Raw genomic sequence first — 25815 nt, 5'->3', positions numbered from 1 at the left:
GAGAGAGAGGTGGGGGGTAGAGCTAACAGGAAAGTGGTAAGACAAGTACCATTGGAATGGATTGGTGAATGAGAAGGAACTGAGATGCTGGGCTCATTTTAGTAGGCACGGAAGGCTTTGTTGCGCCGATTCCTTACCGATGTATTCTTCATAGCACACCTTAATATTTATTTCATCATTTTTTACCTTCCAATCTATGCCAAACAACTCAGCCCTGTGCCTCCTTCCTCGTCTGCCCCTGCCGTCTCAAGTCTTCATTTATACCACCCAATCACCTCCTTTTCTAGCCATCCTCTTCCTTCTTCCTTGTACCTCCATTGCCGTTGCTCTTGTCCCCACATAATCCTCATCCCATTTCGTCATGTGCCTATTCCAAATCCATATTATCAACATTCATTTGTATTGTTACGGTACTCTTATAACTGCTTGTGCTTCTGTCTTCCTGCGTTTCGGCCTCTCTGTGATTTCGTCTGTCTGTCCTTCTGTCATTCTGTGTTTCTGTTTTTATTGTGGTTTTTGCCTATATGTGTTTCTGCCTGTCTGTTCTTCTTCCTTTCTGAATTTCTGCCTCTCTATGTTTCCATCTGTCTGCGCTTCTGCCTGTCTGTGTTTTTGCCTGTCTGTGTTTCTGTCTGCCTGTGTTTCTGTCTGTCTGTGTTTCTGCCTGTCTGTTTCTCTCAGTCTGTGTTTCTGTCTACTTGTGCTTCTGTCTACCTGTGTTTCTGTCTACCTGTGTTTCTGTCTGTCTGTGTTTCTCTCAGTCTGTGTTTTTGTCTGTGCGTTTCTGCCTGCCTGTGTTTTTGTCTGCCTGTGTTTCTGCCTGCCTGTGTTTCTGCCTGCCTGTGTTTCTGTCTGCCTGTGTTTCTGTCTGCCTATGATTCTACCTGCCTATGTTTCTGCCTGCTTGTGTTTCTGCCTGCCTGTGTTTCTGCCTGCCTGTGTTTCTGCCTGCCTGTGTTTCTGCCTGCCTGTGTTTCTGTCTCCTTGTGTATCTGCCTGCCTATGTTTCTGCCTGCCTATGTTTCTGCCTGCCTATTTTTCTGCCTGCCTGTGTTTCTGCCTGCCTATTTTACTGCCTGCCTGTGTTTCTGCCTGCCTATGTTTCTGCCTGCCTATTTTTCTGCCTGCCTGTGTTTCTACCTGCCTATTTTACTGCCTGCCTGTGTTTCTGCCTGCCTGTGTTTTGCCTTTATTAGCATGGTTCATAATATTACCAGCATTATGCAAGAGGATACTGAAGTGAAGTGTTCAGAATAAATCGCTAAGTAAGATGAGCTACGAACCACTAATAACGTACAAAAGGACACTGAGTTGTAGTGTGTAAATCGCTACGAAAGAGGAGCTACGAGTCATCAGTAACATAAAGTCGATACTGCACAGTAGCGTGGAATAAATAGCCTAGGAAGAGTAACTACGAAGCATCAATAGAGAAAAAAAAAAAGATAGTGTAGTGAGGAACAAATCGCTTAGGAAGAGAAGATACGAAACATCAGTAAAATAAGAGGATAGGAAAGTGTGATGTTCAGATTAAATCGCTAAGAAACAGGAACTACAAAGGATCATCAGACAGTTTATGGAAATGTGGTGTGCGGAAGAAACTGCTGAAGAGGAGAAGATGTGGCCATCAATAATACAAAAGAGAATGCTGAAATGTGATGTGTGGAATAAATCGCTTAAAAAGAGGAGCTACGAAATACCAATAACATTCAAGAGGATAATGAAGTGCAAAGTTCGGATTAAATCGGTATGAAAGAGGTGCTACGAAACATCAATAACATTCAAGTGGATACTGATGTGCAGTGAATAAAATAAATCGGTATGAAAGAAGAGCTACGAAACATCAATACCATTCAACTGGATACTAAACTGAAGTGTGGGAAATAAGTCCCTATAGAAGAGGAGGTAGAAAGCACGAAAAATATTAAAGTGAATACTGAAACGTACGGTAACGTTGAATGAATCGCTATGGAAGAGGAGCTACGAAGCCTCACTATCATAGGAAGGCTAAGGCTGTGTACAGTAATGAGTGGAATAATTCGCTATGAAAGAGGAGCTGCTAAGAGTCAACAACAAACAAGGAGACGCTGAAGTGTACGGTTGGGAACAAATCGCGAGGGAAGAGGAGTTACGAAGGCTTAATAACCTACAAAGGAAAAAGCTGTGTACTGTGTGGAATAATTCGCAAAGAAACAAGTTTCGAAGCATCAGCAACAAACAAGAGGATTCTGAATTGCAATCCAGGAAATAAATCACTATGGAACAGGAGTACGAAGGCTTAATAACATAGAAAGTATAAAGTTGTGTGGTGTACAGAATAATTCGCTAAGAAATAGGAGATTCGAAGCATCAACAACAAACAAGAGAATACTGAGGTGCAAGGTAGGGAAAAATCGCTACGAAAGAGGAGATGCCACGAAGCCACCTATATCAAGAGGATACTGGGGTGCAAGGAACGGAATAAATCGGTAAGGAAGAGGGGCTACGAGGCATCAGTAAACATACATGAGATCAGAGAACGGGATAAAGGAAGACTAATTACAAAACATCAATTAGGAACCAGAGGATTCCGAAGAACAATGAATTTTTCTTCTATGTTAATATTTATGTTTATAAGCACCATGAAAATCTGTGGTAAAAAAACTATCATTTTATCTGTTTGTCTATCCATTGTCTGTCAGTCTATCTATCTATCTCTACGGAATAAATCGGTAAGGAAGAGGAGCTATTACGAATCCTCCTACTACTTAGAATATAAACGATGTCACTGTACAAATGACATGGGGCGATTTGCTCGTGCGGTCAGGATGCTTATTAACACCTCTTCCATACCGGTTTATTCTGTTCCTTTACTAAATTCTTCTGTGTTATTCATGCAATCAGTGTCGATATTAAGATGTAAGGGACCAGAAAGAGGATAATGGGTAGTGTGGAAAATAAATCGTTAAAGAAGAGGAGAAGATATTAATAGTTAGTCTGGAAAATAAATCGTCAAGGAAAAGAAAATATTAATGGGTAGCTGAGAAAATAGATCGCTAAGGAAGAGGAGAGGATATTAATGTTTAGTCTGGAAAGTAAATCGCTAAGGAAGATGTGCTACGGAGCCTCCTAAGCAGACGACAACACTGGCCATGAACCAACCAATGACGGTGAGATTGGAGTGGCGGTGAAGGGAAGAGCCATCCTTGTAGTCAGCTCGGCACAGGAACATACCACTGTCCTCCCACCTCACCGTCTCCAGCAGCAGATGCGGCGTGCCCTGGTCGTGGATGAAGTGGGATCGTACTCCTAGGTCGTTCAGTCCCGTCGACATGTTGCTCTGAATGCTTTTGCTGTGGGGGTAAAGAGGAAGAGATGTTAAGTGAAAGTGAGTTCGCGTGTGTGTGTGTGTGTGTGTGTGTGTGTGTGTGTGTGTGTGTGTGTGTGTGTGTGTGTGTGTGAGAGAGAGAGAGTGAGAGAGAACAGGAAGAAGTACATGAAGAGCACCGAAGAGTTCGAAAGAGGGGAAGGGAGAGAAAGATGGAATAACCACACGAAAAGTAAGAAGAAAAAAGTGAGAGGCAGGACAGACCAAGGAGAGAGACAGCCCCCGTGATGGAACACTTTATGGCGGGATGTGACTCGACCAGCCACCCGGAACATTGATCTTCCACTGACTCCAGCCACACCAGTAAAAGTCCCCGTCCGCTGAAGAGATGTGGCCAGGAAATGGGGGACGCGGTGCTGGGAAATGCGCAGTGAGGGATGGTAAAAAGGTTTCGAGCTCCGAATTCACAGAAATAGATTGTGGACCATTAATTTCTACTAAGACTCCTAATCCATAAAGAGGGTCGACGAGCCACTGATTTCTGTGAATTTCGATATTCACTATAGAATATACCCAGTGAGGGATAGTAAAATATCCTGATAATCAGTGCCTTAAATTTAGGAAATGAAATTGAAACCATAATTTCTAGTGATTTCACTCCATTTTTTTTTTTTTTTACACAAGCCACACATGTGCATATTCATGTCTGTTGGAGAGATAGGCTCAGGAAATTAGAGCTTACCGTATTAGGAAATGCTAGTAAGGAAATTGAGAAAAGTATATATCTGAGGCTCCGATTCCATGATGGTATACTACAAATCTTTAATACCCAAGAGTTTCAGTGCACGATTAACATTTGTGACTATGCACGGAATATATGGAAGCAAAAAGTTCTAAGTTGTTTAAAGACACTGATAACATATTGCCCATTAATGTCTTCCAAGTTAAAAAAAAAAAAAAAAAAAAAGTAGAAACTCTATGAATCTTTAATTTTCATGAAGAAAGATTATGAAACCTTAGTTTCCATTTGTTTTAACTCAGCTAAATATATGCTGGGAGGAAATGGGAAGACAGGTGCTAATAAAATGCACATTAAGGGATTATGCAACACTCAGAGACTTCGACTTTGACAAAGGCTCAATGACTTAAAATAGAATGGCTGAGAGGCTTTGACTTAATGAATGGATCAGAGACTTCGACCTAATGAAAGGTTCAGAGAACTTGACTTCATGTACGCTTCATAAAGTGCGACTCCGATATCATGATTTGTGCTGAATTTGACTTCAATCATTGAAGAGATGTGGGAGGGAAAAAGGAGGATATTGTGCCGAGATATGGACATTGAATGTGAAGTAGTAAAATGTCTCTAAACACATCTGCAGCTCCGAGTGTATGAAACAAGACTGCAAGCCCTTGACTTCTAAAGGTTCCGACTCCGGCTACACCAATAAAAGTTCACGTCCACTGAGGAGGTATTCCTAGGAAAGAGAATGACGTGGTGGTAGAAAAAGCACGGTGAGTAGTATTAATATGTCACTGTACCGTATATTCATTAAGTACTCTGAGTTCATGAAGCCACATTGCGAATTCTTGATGTCTGTTTCATCTGACATCTGCTAAACGGATGTGGGTAAGCAACTGGATGATGTGGTGCTCAGATTCAAGGGCAGTGAACGAGAGTAAAAGGCTCCAAGACTGGGTTCATACAACTAGAGTGAGAACCCTAATTTTTCAATGGCTCCGACGCATGAAGAATATATGCATATATGTGGTGAAGATGTGGGAAGGCCCTGTGCTAGGAAACGGACAATGATAGTAAAATGTCTTTATACTCATCAGAGGTTCTGGAGTCCTGAAATATGATAGTGAACAGATTCCTGCTGGTTTTGTCATCTGCTAAGGAGATGTGGGGTGGAAATGAGAAGACTCGGTGCTGGAAAAATATGCAGCAAGAGACAGTAAAAAGGATTCGAGATTTCGAATTCATGAAATGGGACTGCTAACTCTTCAATGCTGCCTGTTTTACTCCTACCATGCCATTAAAAATTCCATATCCTAATCCAAAGTTCCATATTCATGAAAGAAAACTGTTAATTTTCATTTCTTTTGGCTTCAGCTACACTTAAGCTAATATCCCCGTCTGATGAAGACATGTTTGAGAAAAATGGGACTGCAAGATGCTAGGAATTTCACAATGAACAACAGAAGAAAAAAATCCTTACTCAGTGAGGGTATTAAGCCAAGAATATGAGCCACTGATCTACACTTGTTTTTATTCCAGCCAGACAAGTAAAATACATACCCGGTACAGTATATGGTTAGGAGATGCCAGGAAGAAAAGAAAGGGCACAGTGCTAGGAGATTCACCATGAGTTAAAAAAAAAAAAAATCCTTATGCTGACAGAAGGCTTCGAACCAGGTTCCGTACATTTGAGCTCTACTACTTAGGCTCTAAAAATATGAAGCAACATCTCTGAAACCCTTTATATCTACTGGGTTGATTAGCAGTGAGGATTGTGCAATCGTGATCAAAAGACCAAGTATTAATATGAAGGTCCGAAATCTAATAACTGCGCATTTACAGATGATGGAGATTCCCTTAACTCGTCTGGAACACTCATTTCTGGGAAGTGTTTAGTGAAGGAATTACACCGACGGACATGTAAAGCTCTCTACTCGTATACTATCCTTGACACGGAGCCCATGAGGCGAGGCTCTAAGCTCAACCCATGACTTTTAAACTGGTTAGGTTTAACGGTGAAAAATCTGTAGTCACACTCAAAATTCCCGGTGGTGATCCGCAGCTACAGTGTCATGAAAGCAATCCATTTCTTTGTGCCGGTGAGGTTAATACGATCTCATTCTGTCGTGGCAAAGTTTCGAGAGAGGATACCGACATTACTGACCGTGACTACTCCAAACCACTATGGCTAGGTTCATAATATAAAATCGCTTGGCCACAGCTTACACTTTTCCACACTTACCCTATTCATATTCCCTCACTCTAACTCCAGCATCGGTAACTGCGGTCCATTCTAAACTATAATTATAGATACTGGCGCTGGAATTACAGCTAGGGAGTCTGAACCAGTGTGGAAGGGTCTTTTATGCCATTCTCCTAAATTAATTTCAAACATATTATAAATTCCTTCCTCCACCTAACCTTCCCAGATCCCTTCCTTCATCTAGCCTTCCTTGTTGTCCCCCTATACTTCTTAACTTTCCTTTCACCTTGGCAGTGATAGGTACAGTAGACACCAAAAATGCTCTTCAACCTTCCATGCATGATATAAGCCTATGATCTGGTAACACTGTATAACAAAGAGTTGACGGAAGTCCTTTTAATAATGATATAAATATTACCAATTTCTGACCACCGTGATACACAATTCTTACATGTAATAGACTATACTGCTTTTACTATCAATTGACCCACTTTTTTTTTTCAAGTTTTGCAGCTTTTTTCACGTTGATCAATGGCAGGAAATGATAATGTTGTGGCTCTGCATCCTTTACATGGTACTTCTTTGAGACTAGGATGATATCCCAACGTTTATCTGTTATTGCAGATTAGCATTCAATATGGAGAGATGGCAGTTTTAAGCTAGGTTAAAGTATAACAGGGACAAACCAGCAGGGCTGGATCAAAGTTTGACTTAACAATATCGACAGTTTATCCAGTTCAAAATTTACGAACGGAACGAACTACCGTACGTCAATATTGAGAACTATCAGTCAGAGATCAAGGTCATCAGGCAAGGTCATAGTTTGACTCGTGTGTCTGTGTTTGAATAAAATAACTAAAATAATTTTGCTTTGATTTATACCAAACTTGATGGGATTGTTGGGGATTATCCACTGAACTGAAGTTTTTGAGAACAATAAGTCAAAGGTCAGTGTCACGTGGCAAGGTAAACTTAATTTGTTTTGATTTAGTTTAGACCAAACTTTGTGGAAGGGTTGAGGTCAAGATAGGAACAAAAGGGGTAAATTCTGAGAACAATCTGTCAAAGGCTGAGGTCACTGGAAATGGTCAAAAAATCGGTCAGATTGTTTGTTCGAACAAAAGAACTATGACACTTTTGATTTAATATGAGCCAAATTTGATGACGGGGTTAAGTGTCAACCAAGTGTTTGGTTTATGTTTTTCAAGAGCAATGTGTCAAAGATGAAAGTCACATGGCAAGGTAAACTTAAACCATTTGTATCCTACTAAGGCCTGACTCTTTGGAAGGTTTCAGGTTAAGGCGGGAATAAAGGAATCTGATTTTGAAAACAATAAATTAAATGTCAAGGTCGCAAGAAAAGGTCGGGATCAAAGTTACAAGGCAGAGTCAACTTAAACAGTTTCGATATTATTTAGACTAAACTTTGTGGGAAATTCATGGTTGTTTTTGTTATTAAGTAACCCTGGTCTATTTGGCTGAGTAGATGCATCAATTGCAGGAAAGCAGCCGCCCCTGCAGGGACGTCCTGTGCTGTGATTGATGTTCTTTTGCTCTGGCGTGGGGAAATATGTAAAGTTTGGTTCTCGGATGGACAAAGCAATAGCGTTTCTCCACCCAGTTAACAGGGACACCATAGCAGGCTCCACATCGCCTCGTTATATAGTTACGGTATATGTTTACCACACAGCGTTGTAAGTGGTTTCCTGGGTTACAAGAAACCATTAGGTTTGTAACTTAGTGAAGAGCCACCTGAAGTGGAAAGAAGAGTAATAAAAGTGACAGGAAGGGGGGGGGGAGAAATGGGAAGAAAGGAGGGCAGGCAGATAAAGAATGATAAAAGGCGAAGGAAGAAGCAGATAACATTACGTCAAGTGAATGATGGTCGCCACCACCAACCACTAAGGATTATGGTAATGCGAGGAAGCAGGGAATCAATTCTGAGAGTAATCATCCGATGCTCAAGGTCACAGGGAATAGTCCAATGTTCGGCCCTTAAACCAGTTGGGGAGGGGGTAGTGCACTCTCTTAGTGTTCCTCCTTGTTTCTTACTATCTACACTCAATTTTATCCCGCTGCTGTGAATTGGAGAAGTTACATATTGTCATCATTAGGCTTAATAAAACTGTCTTGTAGTGGCATTAATTGTCGGAATTGACTTACACGTAGAATATTTGGCTTGATCCATCCTTGTACCAGAGGACGTAGCGCAGTCCATCCAAGGATACGTTACACATCAGCTTTACCGTGTCACCCTCCACAGCCTCCACTTGATCCACTTCTGAAATGAGAAAAGTATATTGTAAGTTGTGCTGCTAAATAATGTACAGGTGGACAGTAAATAGCACTCACTTAGAAACTCCCTTGGCATTCGTTTGTGTTGCGGGGACGGCTCAGTGGGGAAATGTCGGCGCTGTTTTGGCATTTATACTAGCAAATGATGTATGTAGGGTAGATACTGATTTCACTGACTAAGTCGTCCCCGCAACACAAGAAAAATAATCCGCAGAGTGAAAGTGGAGCATTATATATGGGCCACCATCTTTATCTATTTCAGACTCGCCACAAAACTTTTCAGCAGGATTTCCATTGTCCCAGCCTGTTCGTGAGTAAAGCTGAAATAGGGAAATGAAAGTAAATTGACGGTCGCTTGTTGCAGTCTGGAAGGAATGTTTGGTTGATTTCCTTCTCAGTCACAAATGCATCTCTACCAGACACCTTCATTCCGGAGGGAGGTGGCCACAAACTTGTATTCAGTTGCTTTAAATGTATGAGATTATTTATTTATTTGTTTTTTAACATTCTGAAGCAGTATATGAAACGTCTGAAAACACTGTCCAGTAACTTTCCATGAATGTGTATGATTGATGTTTTTATCATTACAACAAAAAGATTTTTTTTTTTTTCCAGAACATGTGGAATACACTATCTCTTCAGAAATATTTGCTTGCGGGAAAAAAAAAAAAAAAAAAAGGCGTACAGCAACAACACTCACTGTGAAGATGTCGTTCACTATGTTGATAACATCTTTTGGTGCGAGTGTACACCACTATATTCCACGGTCTTGTGTAGAAATTCGCCAAGTGAACGTTGTGTTTTTTACACTTTCTCTTTCGTCTTCATGTAGTGTGGGAGTTATAAGAAAAAATATTCATTTTATCGTATACAAAAACGTATTTTCTATATTATTCTCGGTAACCCCAGTCAATATCTTTTAGCCCAGGAGAGGTTTCATACCACAAAGGTCAGAAATAATTTTACAAACGTTCATAGTACAATAACTCTCTGTTGTTTTTACTGACTACTGCCAACTCAGTTTATTCAGCTTGCGAAGGCAGAAGAAGAAAGTTTACAATTTATGGTTCTTGACTGCACGAAGGTCAGAATGGAAGAAAATTTTTACTAAGTTTCAACTGAATATGACCAGCAACGTTGATGTTACCTCCAATCACTGGGGGACAGAGTGAAGAAGTCAGTGTTATATACAGACTAAAGGATATGCGTATCGCAGTATCTTTTTCCATACAATATTACTGAGGAAAACGTCAAATCAGCTTCGTATGTAGCAGCGTATATTTAATACGAAATAATTAAATAAATTACTGTGCGCCTATCTGAAAAAAGAACATCAAAAGGGGAAACATTAAAATTATTTGGTTACACAAAATCTTGGCTCAGCAGAGGGCAAGAAACCCATCTGATCGAGTGAGATTTGTCTGGCTGTCGGCCGAGCCACCATCACGATTTAAGATAAGTGTTTTTAATCTTGGTGAAAGGTGCGCGCATTTCGGGTAGTGCAGGTGGTGAACGCTGAGTCAGCTCTTCCCTTCACTTGCACTCAATCTCATCCCCCGTGCTCCTCACCCCAACTCAACCTGTCTACCCTCTCAATCCCTCCTGAACTTTATTTCACCCCCTCAACTCGTCATCCATAGTCAACCTCTACTCGCCTCAACCTTTCCTTACTCTTTCTCCAAGCCCTACCTAGGTCCCTAGTTACCTTTCAGTCTCCCTCACATCGATCCCTACCCTCATTTTCGTATAGTTTCCCTCTCCTTCCTTTCCTTTATTCAGTCTTGCCTTCCCTACCATCTCTTCTCACCACTCCTCACCCCTCTCCTTTCACCCTCATGCCTCTTCAACGCCCGCCTGCCTCGCCATCCGCATCCTCGTATAGTTTTCATTTCCTATTCGTTCTTATATTTTATTAGTGCATACTGAGGAAGCACTTTCCTTGCACTCATTCTCAGCTTCCTTCTCCTCTCCTTAACCCCTGCTCCGTCTCCTCCCCTTCCCCCTTTCTGTCCACTGCCCTACCTCCCTCTTTACCCCCTTCCCTCCAACTCCTACCCACTTCTCTTACCTCCCACCCACTCGCCTGGAGCTTAACCCCACACCCACTCTCCGTCCAACCATGCTATCTCTTCTCCTTTCTCCCACCTCTCTTCCCTAACCTTTCGCTACTTCCCCACCCTCAGATTTTCATACCGGTCTGTTCTCTCTCTCTCTCTCTCTCTCTCTCTCTCTCTCTCTGTACTACTGTTTTCCATCTCATAAATTTCATCTTCTTCCAACTCTTTTACCTATTTATTTTTACTCTTCAACCTTCTCACAGCGAAAGAGCGACATCGTATCTTTTTCGGTAAGCAACAGGCGCTTATACTGTGCTCAGAGGAAACGTGTGGCAAAGAAAAAGACTCACAATTATTGTTTAGCCAGCATAAAAAACTGTTTAAAATATTCTACCTCACAAATGCTAACTTTACTAAGCTCACTGATACAAATCACAGTCAAAAAATTAACTATCTACCCAAGTACCATAAAGTGTAATAATTCACAGACCTGCTATTGCTTCGTTTCCTCTTATACCTTGTTTCACTGTTCACTTTTCTTCCTCCTTTCATCTTACCTCCCCTCTCCTGTTCCTTCCGTCCTCACAATTCCTTTCTCCGTCATCCTCCTGTTTTATCACTTTTTCCCAATCTTTCTCTCTCTCTCTCCCTCCTCCGGCTTTATCTCCCCCTTCCTGTCTTCTCTCCTCCCTCGACTTCCTCTTCCTTTCCCAATCCTCCGGCCAAAACATTTTCCTCCTTTTCAGTTCTCTCTTCCCTACTCTTTCTGTGCTTTTTTCTGCTCTGTGTGTGTGTGTGTGTGTGTGTGTGTGTACTTTATTATTGTTCTTATGTAATATTAAGTTCATAATTAGCACCGTGCATTTTGCGTCATAAAGTTTGTACTCTCTCTCTCTCTCTCTCTCTCTCTCTCTCTCTCTCTCTCTCCAGCCGTCCGTGACCCAACACAAGAGCGGTGCGACAGACTTTTTCCAGACACCCACACCCAAAAGCGCATCTCGGAGTTCCAGTGACGATTTATCCAGATGCTGTAAATTCTAAAGCCTGGGATTTTGTGTGATTTATTATTTTAGGTTCCTCTGTCCTTATTGTATGTTAGAAGGATTTACTTCGTCACTGAGAAATTTATTGTTCTGTCTATCTCTGCTTGTTTCTCTCTCTCTCTCTCTCTCTCTCTCTCTCCTCAGCATAAGATTCCAGACAGTTCCAAGCACTTTCTGTAGCAGTCCAACACCTCCTTCATTTTACATAATAACAAGTTAGACTGTACCCGAAGCCACACATGTATTACTTTTCTCACATCGTCAGTACAGCCCTCTATCATATACGGACTACTGAAGGAGACCGAAGATGTGGACGCCGCGTGGTACAAGATCCAGACAGTGAGGTGGAAGTGGCAGATTTTCAAGCCTGGGGTTCCGATTTGTCTCCACTGTTGAGTTTGCTGCAGAGGCGAGCTTTAGCGTAGCGCAGAACAATTTGTGCCAGCAGTCATCCTGTTTTAAAATGAAGGTTTCAGTTTGTTTGAAAGCATAACACTGTTAGTTCTTCTGTTAACAGTTTATGTTCTTGATATTGCTCCAAAATAGGCTCCGTCGTATCCTAGCAAAGGTTAACAAGGCTTTCTTACTTCTTGTGTGCGATGAACAAGTTTCGTCGAACTCAGTCCCCCTCCCCCCACACACACACACAAACACACACGTTTATATCTTCCATTCATAACCTCTCTTCTAACCCATGTAGCTATTACTTCCATGCTGTCGAAACATTCTAACGAGATTTTATCATTTTTACGTGAAGAGACCTATTCACGACACGTTCTGCAAGGAATGTGCACTTAGGAAGTGAAGAGTCCATGTTGCCACAGTCCCCTCTTGAGCCAACTGATGTATACCGCGCTGTGATTGAAATTCTGATCTGTCAAAAAACCACTTGTGCTAGCTGCCTAATTTATATATTGCCATTACTTTCATATATACACTTTTAGCTGTTAACCCTTTGACAGTAGCGTCTTGTCCTACTTTCTTAGAGCTAGCATCAGACTATTACATTCAGCTGAGACTGAGTTATAGAGGACTGAGAGTATTCGTTTGCAGTCAGATAAAACATGTGCCTTCTGTCACTCAACTTTGCTTTCTTTTTTTTTATTATTTCATTTATTTCCCTGTAAATTTTAAGACCAGAAATTTTGGTTGATTTATATCCTGGTTTCTCAGTGAACTTAAGACCATTTTGTTACGGTACCTCAATTCTACATGACATAAGTGATTGAACACTGAACGCTCTTTTTTTTTTTTTTTTTTTTTTTTTTTTTTTTGCGTGTATAAGGAAAATAAATACGGTATGTTCTGCAGCTCATTCCCTGTGAAGAATTATCAGACCAGTGACGTAAAAGATGTTTTCAAAATAATTTCTAGAATATTTTATTACAGGAAACTGCGACAACGTGGGTGTTCCTTTGTGTGTGTGTGTGTGTGTGTGTCTGTGTGTGCTCAAAAGTGTTTCACTTTACTTACAGATCTATTCATTTTGCCTTTTACAAATGAAATATATATATATATATATATATATATATATATATATATATATATATATATATATATATATATATATATATATATATATATATATATATATATGCATGTACATATATATAAAGCTTTCATTAAGTCATCACTCCATTTTTCTCCCTCCATTTTGTCTTTACGTTTAATACAAAAAATATGAATAAATGAATAAATAGAAGTTATCTCGGGATTAGAGCCTGAAGAAACTTCCTTTGCAAGTAAAAATCAATATTCGAACATCTAGATGGCTACCCACGTTCCGCTTAAAAGAGTAGAGATCATTCGCAGCGGAAAAGACAAGCTGAAGCTGGAAATTCTAGAGTTTATTTAGTGAATACATGAAAGCCAGAGAGTATCGGCTGACTTTTGCATTTGAGAGCTGGACAATACAGTAAATGGGTGTGTGTGTCCAGGTGGGAGGGTGTTGGGTACTCTTCGTAATGGGTGTGGGATGTGGGATGCATGCAGCGGGTGCCTAAGAACAGTGACCAGAAGAACACAAATGACTAGAATTTTAATGGGTCATTCGATATTATCTGCAGAGCAAAAATTATCCATCAGTATACCCCTGCACGTTTCGCTCCATGTGAATCGTCTAAATGTCATTTTGTGCTCCACATTCAGACTGCCCTCTTTCCAACACATACTGTAGCTAAAACACTAAAGAACAAAAATCAGAATTAAACTTTTTCATCTGCTCACTGAATACATGTACTCGTGTGTATATATATATATATATATATATATATATATATATATATATATATATATATATATATATATATATATATATATATATATATATTCTTCCTTTGCTATATCCCCGAGTAAGAAAAAAAATCTCTCAGAATTAAACTTTTTTCATTTGCTCGCTCCATCCTCTTTGTTCCATTTTCATTTTCTTTTTCTTTTAGCCGTAGCTGTTATATTTTCCAGAGAGTGAGAGAAAATTAATTTGTTGCACCGGCCTGCCATCAATTAGTGTAAAAGCAGCTTCACACGTTACCATTTTCTGTCATCTTCTGCTCCAGCTTCAGTTTTCCTGCTTTTGTTACGAGGGTTAGCTTTATTTTCACATTTTTTAATAACTGATCCCTACTACTGTGAAGCTCTGGTATACCTACAGTGTTGTTATATTTAAGAATAATAATAGGATAATGATTTGGTTTTTAGGTCTGCTTGTTTTCAGGTTACATATTGTAGATTGTTATGGTGTGTTTCAAAGTACAAAATGAATTTCCCCAAAGAGGCAGAACTCTAAAAAAATTTATCGCCCGCTTCTAGCAAGGCGAGGTGATAGTTTTCGTTGGCATGTGTCTGTGTGTGTATCTGTTGCCAAAATATCTCGAAAAGTTGAGGGCGAATTTTCACCAAACCTTCAGGAGATAGGAACTATGTGGATGAGCAGAAGCCTCTTACTTTTGGTGAGGATTTGTTCAAAGACGACCGAATGCCAGCCGTCATATATTTTTTCATGTACAGTAGATTGGCTTTTTGTGAAACGTGGTGACTGAAATCCGTAGAGTTTTGCGAATCTTTATCGCCTGCTTTTAGCAAGGCAAGGCGATATAGTTTTTGTCGGTGTGTGTGTGTGTGTGTGTGTGTGTGTGTGTGTGTGTGTGTGTGTGTGTGTGTGTGTCTATTGCCAAACTATCTCGTCTTCAAATTTGGTTTGTAGGTAGCATGTACCTCAGCCGACAACACATTTTGGCGGGCAGTTAGCACTAGACCCCTGAAATGTTTTTGTTTCTTTTCTTAATAATGTTATCCTAATCGCTATTCTGATTTAATTATAAGTAATACTATATTTCTTGGATAATTTACCGGTAATTTGATACATTCTTTTAGAAGAATAAAATGGGGAATTTTTGGTTTTATAAGCTTGGCTCATATGCTAGGAGTTAATAGTGAAATGGTAGGGGAAAAAAGTTCTGTTTCTCCGTAGCAATATATCTAATTCCATTTTCTCTCACTCTTTGTATGGAATTGCTTCACTGTTTATTTAACTGTTACCACGTCAGGACGATGACGTCTGTTTCATGTTCGTCTTCCCATCTCCTGATATTTACCTTTGAGGAGGCCTTTCATAGTGGTATTTAATGGAAACTGATTCTAACCTATTCACTGCGAGAAAGGGAGACAGTGATGGTGGTGATGATGGTGGTGAAGTTCAGCTGTGTGGTTCTATTCGCTGTTGTCTTGTAACTTAATGCAGAACAGTCATTGCAATTTTGATTATAGGTAAACAACTCTTATTAGATTTGCACTACCGGTACTTTCATTCTTTATATTCGACACCTCTCTGTTTGATCTCTCTCTCTCTCTCTCTCTCTCTCTCTCTCTCTCTCTCTCTCTCTCTCTCTCTCTCCAGCAAATACCGCACCAACCCTCCAATTTCCCTTCCAATCCCTCTAACTTTCCTTCCCAGCCTATACTACCCCAACCCTCTCACACTTCCTTCCCTGCTTTGTCCACCTCTCCAACTCTTCTATCCCTCCCATTTCATTTCCCATCCGTCGAGCACTCCCTTCCATTCCTATCCCAACCTTCCCACTCCTCCTTCCCTGCTGTGTCCATCCCTCCAACTCCCTTTGCCATCCTTTAAGTCTCCCCTCCCACTCGTTCCCTTCCCTTTCCTCTTCTCACCCCCCCCCCACCGTGTTTTGTGTGGGGCCCATCACTCCCTTGGAACTGCCCTCGAGAGCCTTGTCCCTCCTGCTGCCACAGTGACCCTCGAATTTAGCTGAGATTCAGGCTGGGTGGAAGGAGGCGGAGGAGAGAGAGAGAGAGAGAGAGAGAGAAGGGTGGCTGGAGAAGGAGTTGGAAGAATAGAAGGGAGAGGGGTGACAGAAGACGATTGGAGGGGTGAGAGGGGGCGATGGAGGGATGAACTAGAAAGAGTGATAGTGGAGTGGGAGGTGGAGGCGTTGGAAGGGTGGTAGAAAGTTATGGATGAGTTACAGGGGTAATGGGGAGTGTTGGAGAGGTAGGAAGGGGCAAATGAATGGTGGAAGAGGACGCTGAAAGGAATGAAAGGGAAGATTGGGGACTGGAGAATAACCACCGTAAATGAAGGGATGTTGGGTGGAAGAGATAGAGAGAGAGGCAGAGAGGTGAGAAGTAGACAGAGAAAGGAAGCTGAAATGTGAGAGATGGAGGAGCAGAAGGGGAATAAGGAGGAATGGAGGGGCGAGAAAGGAGATGGAGTAGGGAGAGGGGAAGAAGGAGGAAAGGTGGAGGAGTGGAAGGAGGACATGGAGGGAAGGAAAGGGCGAAAGGAGGAAGATGATGTGTGTGTGTGTGTGTGTGTGTGTGTGTGTGTGTGTGTGTGTGTGTGTGTGTGTGTAAAAGGGGGGGTGAGTGTGTGGGTGGTAGTGGTGGTGGTGGTGGTGATTTTAGCTCCTTGGAAACGCTTTCTCGGGAGAACGGAAGAAATAAAGGCAAGAGCGGGTAGCAGGGATTTCTTTAAAGGTCCTTGTCCAGTCAGATTTTTACTAGATATTAACCATGGAATTTTTCTTAACCTTTTATTCTTGCTATGTCAAGGCGCTTTTCTTCAATTTAAGATGGACTTTTCAAAGATTTTGTTCTCGCAGTGAGAGGCTTGAAGTATTTTCTCTAACTTTCCGTAATCTTAGAAAGGGGGTGAACACAAACAAATCGCCTCTATGTTTTTCTGTCCTTTGTTCTTAGGCTGGCCTCAACTCTCTCCAGCACACATCCCCTCACTCATTATCCTTCCACCCAATCCCGCCACGTCGTCCTTGGTCTCCTTCTCTCTCCTACGAATTTTACATAGAATAACACGCGACGATATTGTTCAGACGTGGAAAATGTTACAAAAGTCAAAGTTATTAAAGGAAGCGAAATACTGATGAATAAGTGTAATACGATATTTATTTGCTTTTTAAAATTCATTATTTTTATTCATACATTTCCCCATAAATCTGTTTTCATTTAAATTTTGGTGAGTTTTCTCCAAAAATTTGTTTTCGGATAGATACCGGTATTAATAAATTTTCTTCTTAGGTTATAGGTAGGTTTATTGTAATTTTCCCCCATAAATTTGTTTACATATAAGTTTTACTGAGATTTCTTCATATATTTCTGTACATATTGATTTTGTTGTTTTTCCCCCCTGCAACTTCCTTTACACTTATATTTCAGTGACTACTCGTATAAGCAGTGTGGTGTGGCTCTAGGACTTATACTCTCACAGGGTTACACCACTTGAATACGACGACTAGTTTTTAATCGATAACATTAGCCGAAAGGAAATGCAGAGAAGGTAATTCGTGGCTTAATGGTTAATGCCTTTATGGAGGTTGTGTTCATTCAGTGTACTGGGTAATATCTTGGGGATCTAAGTTCATTTTCAAGGCATTGTGTTCTGCTTTTCAGTAATATCCCTCACCAGTTTTACGACCCTACTGACGTGCGTTCCGTTCCTACCATCACAACCACCACCGTCACCACTATCACCACCACCGATAACACTATCACCACCACCGTCATCACACTCACTGTCACCACCACTCTAATTCCCCTTTTATTGCTAACGTTTTATTGCGTTATCGTGGCTTTATGATGGTTACCATGATCATTTATTTGGTTCCTTGTGATAAATTTTAAGTGTTCGTTCAAAGCCCTTCTGTTTCTTTGCTTCTCTTGGTATATTTTGCTTTTTTTTGGAGCTTTGTGACAATTGCAGTGAAATTTTTAGTGTTCCTTGTAATGCAGATATGAGTGATCTTTCCAATTAAATTTTAGTGTTCCTTGCAGTGAAAGTATATTTAGTCCTCTCAATGAACTGTTTAATGTTCCTTGCAATGGTATTTTTTACTTTCTTGCAGTGAAATACTAGTGTTGTCTGCCATAAGTTTTTAATATTCCTGGCAGTAAAATTTTAGCGCTTTCTGCGCAACAGTTCTATTGCCTCTGTCTGTCTACTGCAGATTATACTGCTTTTTCATGGCTCTCTGTTCCAGTTACTTACACAAACTAACACTACTGCGTATTTGCCCGATTTTCAGTCATATCCTTCACCATTTTAATGACCTCCATAATGGGAGTCCTCAACATCACCACCATCATTATCAGTACCATCACCATCAACACCACCACCCCATCATCGCAATCATCATGAACACCACCAGCATCATTACCACCATTATCAACACCACCACCATCATTACCACCACCATCATCGCCATCACTCTCATCATCATCACCACCACCACCACCACCACCCCAAAGCCTTTGTGTACATACCGTAGACTTTATAGCTTCATGGAACCTTTTTGATCCTCCCAGTGAAAATTTAGTACTCTTCAATAAAGCTTTTAGTGCTTTGGCAATATGCTTTCAGCTTCAGTCCCTCATTGTGTTTAGAAATATATATTCATGACTGTCTGTTTCAGTGGAACTTTAGCACCGGTATATTATTATTATTTTTATTTTTATTATTATTATTATTATTATTATTATTATTTTCATTATTACTACTATTACTACTACTACTAGTAATAATAATAATAAATTACTACAACTATTGTTATTATTACCATTATTCTGCTTCGTTTCAAGACCAATGTACTGTATATGGCATTCTTTGCAGCAACCTCACCAGCCCAGGACAGTAAATGAAAACAAAAACTCTGCAGTAAAGACAGTTCTGTTTGCTCCTATACACTAACAAACACCACCGAACAGTATATCCCCCGCTCTCCAGTCATAACTTACAGTAGTTTTACGGCGTCCATGAAGGGGGTTCCAGTCACACCCACCACCTCCACCACAGCAGCATTCACCACTTTCACCACCACTACCTTCACCATCACCACCACCATCACACACACACACCAAAAATACTAGCACCACCACCACTATCACCACCATCATCAAAAAAACATAACCAGCACCACTGTCACCACCATCACAACAAAAACAGAAAACACTACCATCGTCACTATCACCAACATCACAGTAAAGACAGAAAACACTATCACCACCACCACAACAACAACCAGTACCATCAATGCAACCACCACCACCACCACCACTCCAAACTCCTTCTGTGTAGTTGCCATAGAATATTTTTATTGAGTTGATAATGGCATCTGTCTCCCTTTATTTTTGTATCCTACTTTGTCGTGAGAAACGAAGTGGGAATATGATGTAGTGAAGCTTATTTAATTCCTTGCGATGAAGTTACAATTGTTCTTTGCAATGAAACTGTAGATGTGTAGTCTTGACAAATATTACCCAGATTCTCTCTCTCTCTCTCTCTCTCTCCTTTGTGCACCCAACATCATTGCATATCCCTTCGTTTCCCAGTCACATCCCTCCCCAGTTTTACAGCCTCCATGACTGGCATTCCCACCGTCTGCCATCACCACTCCAATCTTCACTACCCCGATGTCGAAGCTCGCTAATTCTTTGTTATTGGTCTGAAGTAATTCTCCTCCCTAGTATATTTCGCTATCTCTTAAGGGATCAAAAGTTGTGTGGATGATGGGATTCATTATACAGTAATACTAATGATGACCACATATACGACGGTGATAGTATTAGTAGTAGTGGTAGTAATAATAATAATAAAGCTATGACTCTCTCTCTCTCTCTCTCTGAATCAGTATAAACAATAGAATGTATACAGTAATTAGTCTTGAAGAATGGAAACCTCGAGCCTCTTAATGTTTGGCATAAGTGAAACCCAGTTTCCTCTGATTAACCTGTTACACATCTGTTTTATCAGTAGTGAACATCTTGGTAACTTCTTTTACCTGGATAAGGAAATGAAAAACCGTGGGAAGCTTTCTAAAACTGCATAGGCAACATTAACTGCTGACGATATGTCGTAATTATATGTCCTATTAGTATGCAAATAGCAAAAAATTAAATCACAGTTAGTGCATAATGGCTGACTGGATATGAGGCCAATGAAACTCAGTTCTCATTTCACAGGAAAATATGTTTACCAGCCTGCTGCATATTCAGATCATGAAACAAATTTGCATTTGGCATTGTTAATTGTAGGTCATGCAAAAATACCATAAAATATTTAACAAGTCTGATAAAAATTCCAACCGGTAGCTTCCTGTGAATGAAGGGCTTTCATTGTCATGGTAACAGCCACTCTCCATACCGCTTCCCTCACGGACTAAGGGCCTGAGGCTAGACTGCCGTAGTCCAATACATTTATCACATTTTCATGGTCGAGACAACTTTCGTTTTTTGTATCAGCTAACACCATATGAATTAATTCGCTTGAAAATGAGTCAAAGGAAATTAATAGTGTCAATACTGTCACCATTAACCATCTAATGACTGAGAACCGCTTTAATAGTCTGTTCTCGCTTATGAAAGACTCCTTCATTTAGCTGAGACAGTTGTAAGAGCCCGAGGATTATAAACATATAACCACTAACTTAAGTACCTTAGAGCTTTTACGGTCACCTCAAGCCCACCAAACAGATTTTCGCAACATACATTGATTCAGCCATGTTCTTCAATGTTATGTGCCAAAAAATCAGCCCAGTCAATGCAGCAGTTTTCAAGTATAAGACAGTTTGGTGCTATTAGATCCTTCCATGTCCCATTCAATCCAGCAGATCAAATGACGTAAATACAGATCATTTCAGGTCGTGCATATGGAAGTGTGTACCCAAAACAGCCATGTAGGTGCAGTGGATGAGATATCGATTTATGTCTTTAAGGAGTGGGTTAGATAGGCTGGGATAGTGATGGGTAGTAGGCCACGATAGGGAAAGTATACCATGTGAATCCTGGTACTGTAGGTCAGCTGGTACTCGAAGTAGTGGACATGAGTAGATGGAATGTGCTGAATTGGTGTTGGTGGGTTGTGTGGTATATAGATGTGAAGCTTACGTTGTGGAGACTGGTGTTATACATGTATATGCCATGTGTCAGAGGTGGTGGAGCAGATGTGTGTGGAATCAACGGAAAAGTGAGGGTGGGATGGACTAAGATAAGTTGGGTGTTGGAATTGGGAAAGGCAAGTTCAGTGATTGTAGGAGCGTCTTGTACGACCTGGGTTGGCGACGGGAGTTTATACCTTTAAGTCACAGAAGATGGATATGGGGAGGAAGCAAAACGGCGGGGTGGTTGAAGAGGAGTAGAGGTGATACAGTAGAATGATCGTGGACAGTAGAGCAGGATAGAGGTAAGAAACCCTGTGAGGTTGGTATGTTCTGTTCTGTTGCGATTTGCTTCCTCAGTGAGGAGGACACGGGCAAACATATAGCCCGTCAGGGAAAATGCACTTGGCTAGTGCAAGCTAGAAATCAGTGGGGAGGCGGGTAGGTAGAAACTACCTCCAAGAGAACGTTGGCGAGAGCCTTGGGTGGTCGTTGGTGATTGGTACGTTCGGGTCTAGGTTTAATTCAGAGCTTTGGCCAAGAAGGGGAAGAGGAGGAGGAGCAACTACAATGACAGAAAAGCTCGGGAGCCCAGTGCTAATCGCCCGCCAGAATATGCTGTTGCCCAAGTCCAAGATTTTGGCCACATCTTGATACGTTGATACCCTGAAGGTTTCATGTTGATAGCTCAAGCTGTTCATGAGATATAATGGTGCTAAAGGCGGGCGTTAAAAAGTAGTTGACCTTTGGAAGCCATTTTGATGACCTTGACCTTGACCCCGAGTGTCCATTTCCGAACTCGGACATGATTTTGGCCATATCTTGATACCCTGAAGGTTTCATGTTGATAACTCAAGCCGTTCATGAGATATATTGGGAACACACACACACACACACACACACACACACACACACACACACACACACACACACACACACACACACACACACACACACACACACACACACACACACACACACACACACACACAAAGGCAGGCAAATACATTGAAACATTACACTGTTGTTTTGTACCTTTTTTCATAATATACGTAAAATACGAAGCTATTGTGCTGACAGTATCAGATCCCAACTTTTCTATGCACAGTGACAATACACACCGCGTCAGCACCATCATCAGCAAAAGTTTGCCAATAATCCCCCGACAGCATTTCATATTTCTCATTCCTACCCGAACGTCAGAGTATCCTACCATCTCATACTACTTTTTCTGTGTGCTATTATATAAAAAAATAAAACAGTTAAAAAGCATGTGACACCTTCCATCGTCGGAGCTGATTGCTAAGGGTAGGTGAACTTCTGATCGTGAGAGAACATCGTAATAGTCACAAGATCCAGATTCACTCGATGCCTGTAATATTTGATGGCTCAAGCTCTTACAATACGATGACGTAAGTTATATTCTTGATACCTTCAGACGATGTTATTTAGCTTGGTGTGACATGCCGAATAAGAAGAGGTAGATACAGTTTTAATCAACTCCTTCAGTGCTTGAATAGAATGAAGTCGTTGAAGAAAACTGTCGGGTGGTGGTGACGTGTATATATAAATAAAAAATAAATAAGTACATAATAGATACATATGCAAGTGACGTGGATAAAACTCTTTCTGTAGGACGATTAAATTTTTTGGTTTCCTCTTGCCGTCCTCGACCAATTTCACTTAACGTAGAAGAGACCTCTAGTAGTGCCATAGTAATTTAAGTGTTCATTTCGGTGCCGGAGATGGACGCCTTCGCTTGGTGGCACTGATATGGCCGTGTGGTGGAGCTGCCCAGCTATACAAACGTTCTTCATTCCCTTCCCTATCCCAGGAAAGGAGGCTGGTGGACTGTGGAAAATGAGCAACGTCTCCCTACAGTCCACAGGCTTCACTGTCACATGAGCCTGGGATAGCAGCTGCTACTACTACTACTATCACTACAACAGCAGCAACAACTACAACTTCTACTACTGTACTGTCACCACCACCACGACTATTACTGCTACTATTTCTAATACTACTACTACTGTACTATCACCACCATCACCACTAAGATTACTGCTACTACTACTACTATTGTACTATCACCACCACCACTACTACTACTATACTGCTAAACTACTACTATTGCTACTACTATCACCACCACCACCACCACCACCATGAACACTACAACTACTACTAATACTAATTCTACTGTACTACTACGACTTATAATAATAATAGTAATAATAGCTCCTCATTTCAATGTGTCACCTTAACTGAATGAACTGTAGGAGCAGGAGTATAATAAACCAGACATCATCACACGGACAGTTTTGAGAACTTAAGCGGCCCGCAATTTACTCTGTGCTTATTTTTTTTTTATCTTCTCTCTCTCTCTCTCTCTCTCTCACACACACACACACACACACACACACACACACACACACACACACACACACACACACACACACACACACACACACAGCTGGCGCCTGACAGGTCCCTCATGAAAAATAAGACAGAGAAAGTGAAAGGAAAAAAAAGAGTGTGAGCGCTCAACGTGGCATAGTCAAAGAAGAAAAAAAAAAGAGTGGGTGGGGAGTGGGTGGGGGGGAATCTTTTGGATTAAGTGGGGATGCTTATGACATTTGCTGATGTATGTACTGGTTAAACATCCAAAGGTCGGGACAATTCTAGCATTTTATTCCAACTAAAGCCAGATAACCTGATTCTGCTGAGTGAGTAACTGATCCTCAGTGTTTATACGTGAATGTTTATACTGTTACCATTAAGCTCATCAATCTCGAGACTCCTTTGATACTGTATTCCCGCTAAATTCACTTCTAATTATATTCTTATGTTTATATTCTTGTTGCCGCAAGATGATGATAGTGATGATGATTACGATGATGATGGTGGTTGTTATTATTGTTCTTTGAAACAGTGTAATTATTATTATTATTATTATTATTATTATTATTATTATTATATCATATTATTATGGCTTTGGCGAAACATCTTACAGTAGAGGTTAGTATATATATTGACCTAAAATTATAACATCCTGTGACTAACTCAGCTTACGTTACCTTTGTTGATGTTATTGTTATTACTATTATTATTCTCATTATTAATAATAATAATAATAATAATAATAATATTATTATTATTATTATTATTATTACCATTGTTTTAGCATAGCTTGGGCTGAACCTCTTATAGTAAAAGGCTTAAAAATTACCAGTATATCAAATACACTTTAATCCGGGGCGGCTGCGCGCGCGCACGCACACACACACACACACACACACACACACACACACACACACACACACACACACACACACACACACACACACACACACACACACACACACATACATACACACACACACACACACACACACACACACACACACACACACACACACACACACACACACACACACACACACACACACACACACACATACATACATACACACACACACACACACACACACACACACACACACACACACACACACACACACACACACACACACACACATACATACATACACACACACACACACACACACACACACACACACACACACACACACACACACACAAGCGGTGCAAACAGCACGGGAGGAATCAAGAAGAAAAATTTGTTAAAAGCCAACCTGAGTGTAGAAAAAAGTCAACATAAAGAAGAAGAACTTGTTATTAGCTTCTTAAATCCTGTAATGTATATTGGTTCGTATTTTATTATTATTACTAGACTGTTTTAATCAGCTTAAGAGAAAATTACTGATCGGGGAGAGATACGTAATAGCTTTAAAAATCCCCTTCACTACTGCAGATCTTTCCAAAGTTGAGAATAATCGTCTGAAAGTAGCAAGCATAAACTCAATATTGCATCCTATGACTGAAGGGATTAAAGGCTTAAAATAATCAAAAGAATCAAATGACACAGAAATCAAGAACAGCACAGCAGAGAGAGAGAGAGAGAAAGAGAGAGAGAGAGAGAGAGAGAGAGAGAGAGAGAGAGAGAGAGAGAATCACAGCAAAGAACCCACAAAAAGTAAAGATAAGGGACGACAAAAAGAACGGAGATTGCAGCTGTGTGAAGGCCTTGAGTTACATAGAGAAAAATATAACAAAGAGCGAGAGTATCATTGTAAGAATAACACAGTATGAATTTTAGAGCAAGCACATTATATCCTGGGAGAGAGAGAGAGAGAGAGAGAGAGAGAACGTTATAGCAAGACCACCACAGCAAGAGCAACAGCAAACATCTCACAGCAAGTAAAGACAAAGGGACAGCAAAAAACGAGCCGAGATTGCAGCATCTTGGCGGACTAGGGTTACCGAGAGATAAATCCCACGCACCAGCTCGTAAAAACAGGAGCGTCTTGGCCCGATGACAGTCCTCCTCTATTACTACTCCCAGGGTGTTTGTCTTTCTGCTCGCCCCTCTCCTCTAGGCCTCATTGGTCGCCTGGCTCTGATGGCTACCTTGTAAGAGTTCTGTTCCGGAAGAGATTTTGCCGTGTGTGAGTGTGTGTTTCGTCAGGTTTTACTTTTAACATCACTCATTCTTTAGTGGAATACAAGTCATGATAATGATGATGATGTTGATGATGGTGGTAGAGTTGGTGGTGTTATGATGATGAAGATGATGATGATGAAGTTTCCCTATAAACTGTTTGATTTTATGGTCAGTGCCTACTGTATGATATCGATTAAATAATATAGGCTATCTACACAAAAGTGGTCGCAACTCTCAAACCA

The 25815-nt window shown here is 40.7% G+C and overlaps 1 protein-coding gene and 1 long non-coding RNA gene across 2 annotated transcripts in view; both read right to left on the bottom strand.

Moving 5' to 3' along the window:
* LOC145398803 (adhesion molecule nephrin-like) overlaps window positions 1–3247 on the bottom strand; it is a gene marked incomplete at its 5' end in the record, with an annotated part of 88394 nt that extends 85147 nt beyond the window's left edge. Inside the window, one exon of the mRNA XM_080271611.1 lies at window positions 3139–3247. Coding sequence (XP_080127737.1) covers window positions 3139–3247 — 109 coding nt within the window. The remainder of the gene's footprint in view (window positions 1–3138) is intronic.
* Window positions 3248–3251: 4 nt separating this feature from the next.
* Window positions 3252–25489, bottom strand: LOC145398622 (uncharacterized). Its single transcript, XR_013897164.1, has 3 exons — window positions 25414–25489; window positions 8413–8530; window positions 3252–3329 (listed from the first exon to the last, which is right to left on the bottom strand). It is a non-coding gene; the product is annotated as an uncharacterized LOC145398622 (long non-coding RNA).
* Between the last annotated feature and the right edge of the window lie 326 nt (window positions 25490–25815).

The sequence above is a fragment of the Coenobita brevimanus genome, chromosome 46, assembly GCF_032717465.1.
Source record: "Coenobita brevimanus isolate Jiangsu-jjx chromosome 46, ASM3271746v2, whole genome shotgun sequence".
In the NCBI taxonomy this organism is placed as follows: domain Eukaryota; kingdom Metazoa; phylum Arthropoda; class Malacostraca; order Decapoda; family Coenobitidae; genus Coenobita; species Coenobita brevimanus.
This window is presented reverse-complemented; position numbering and strand designations above follow the sequence as displayed.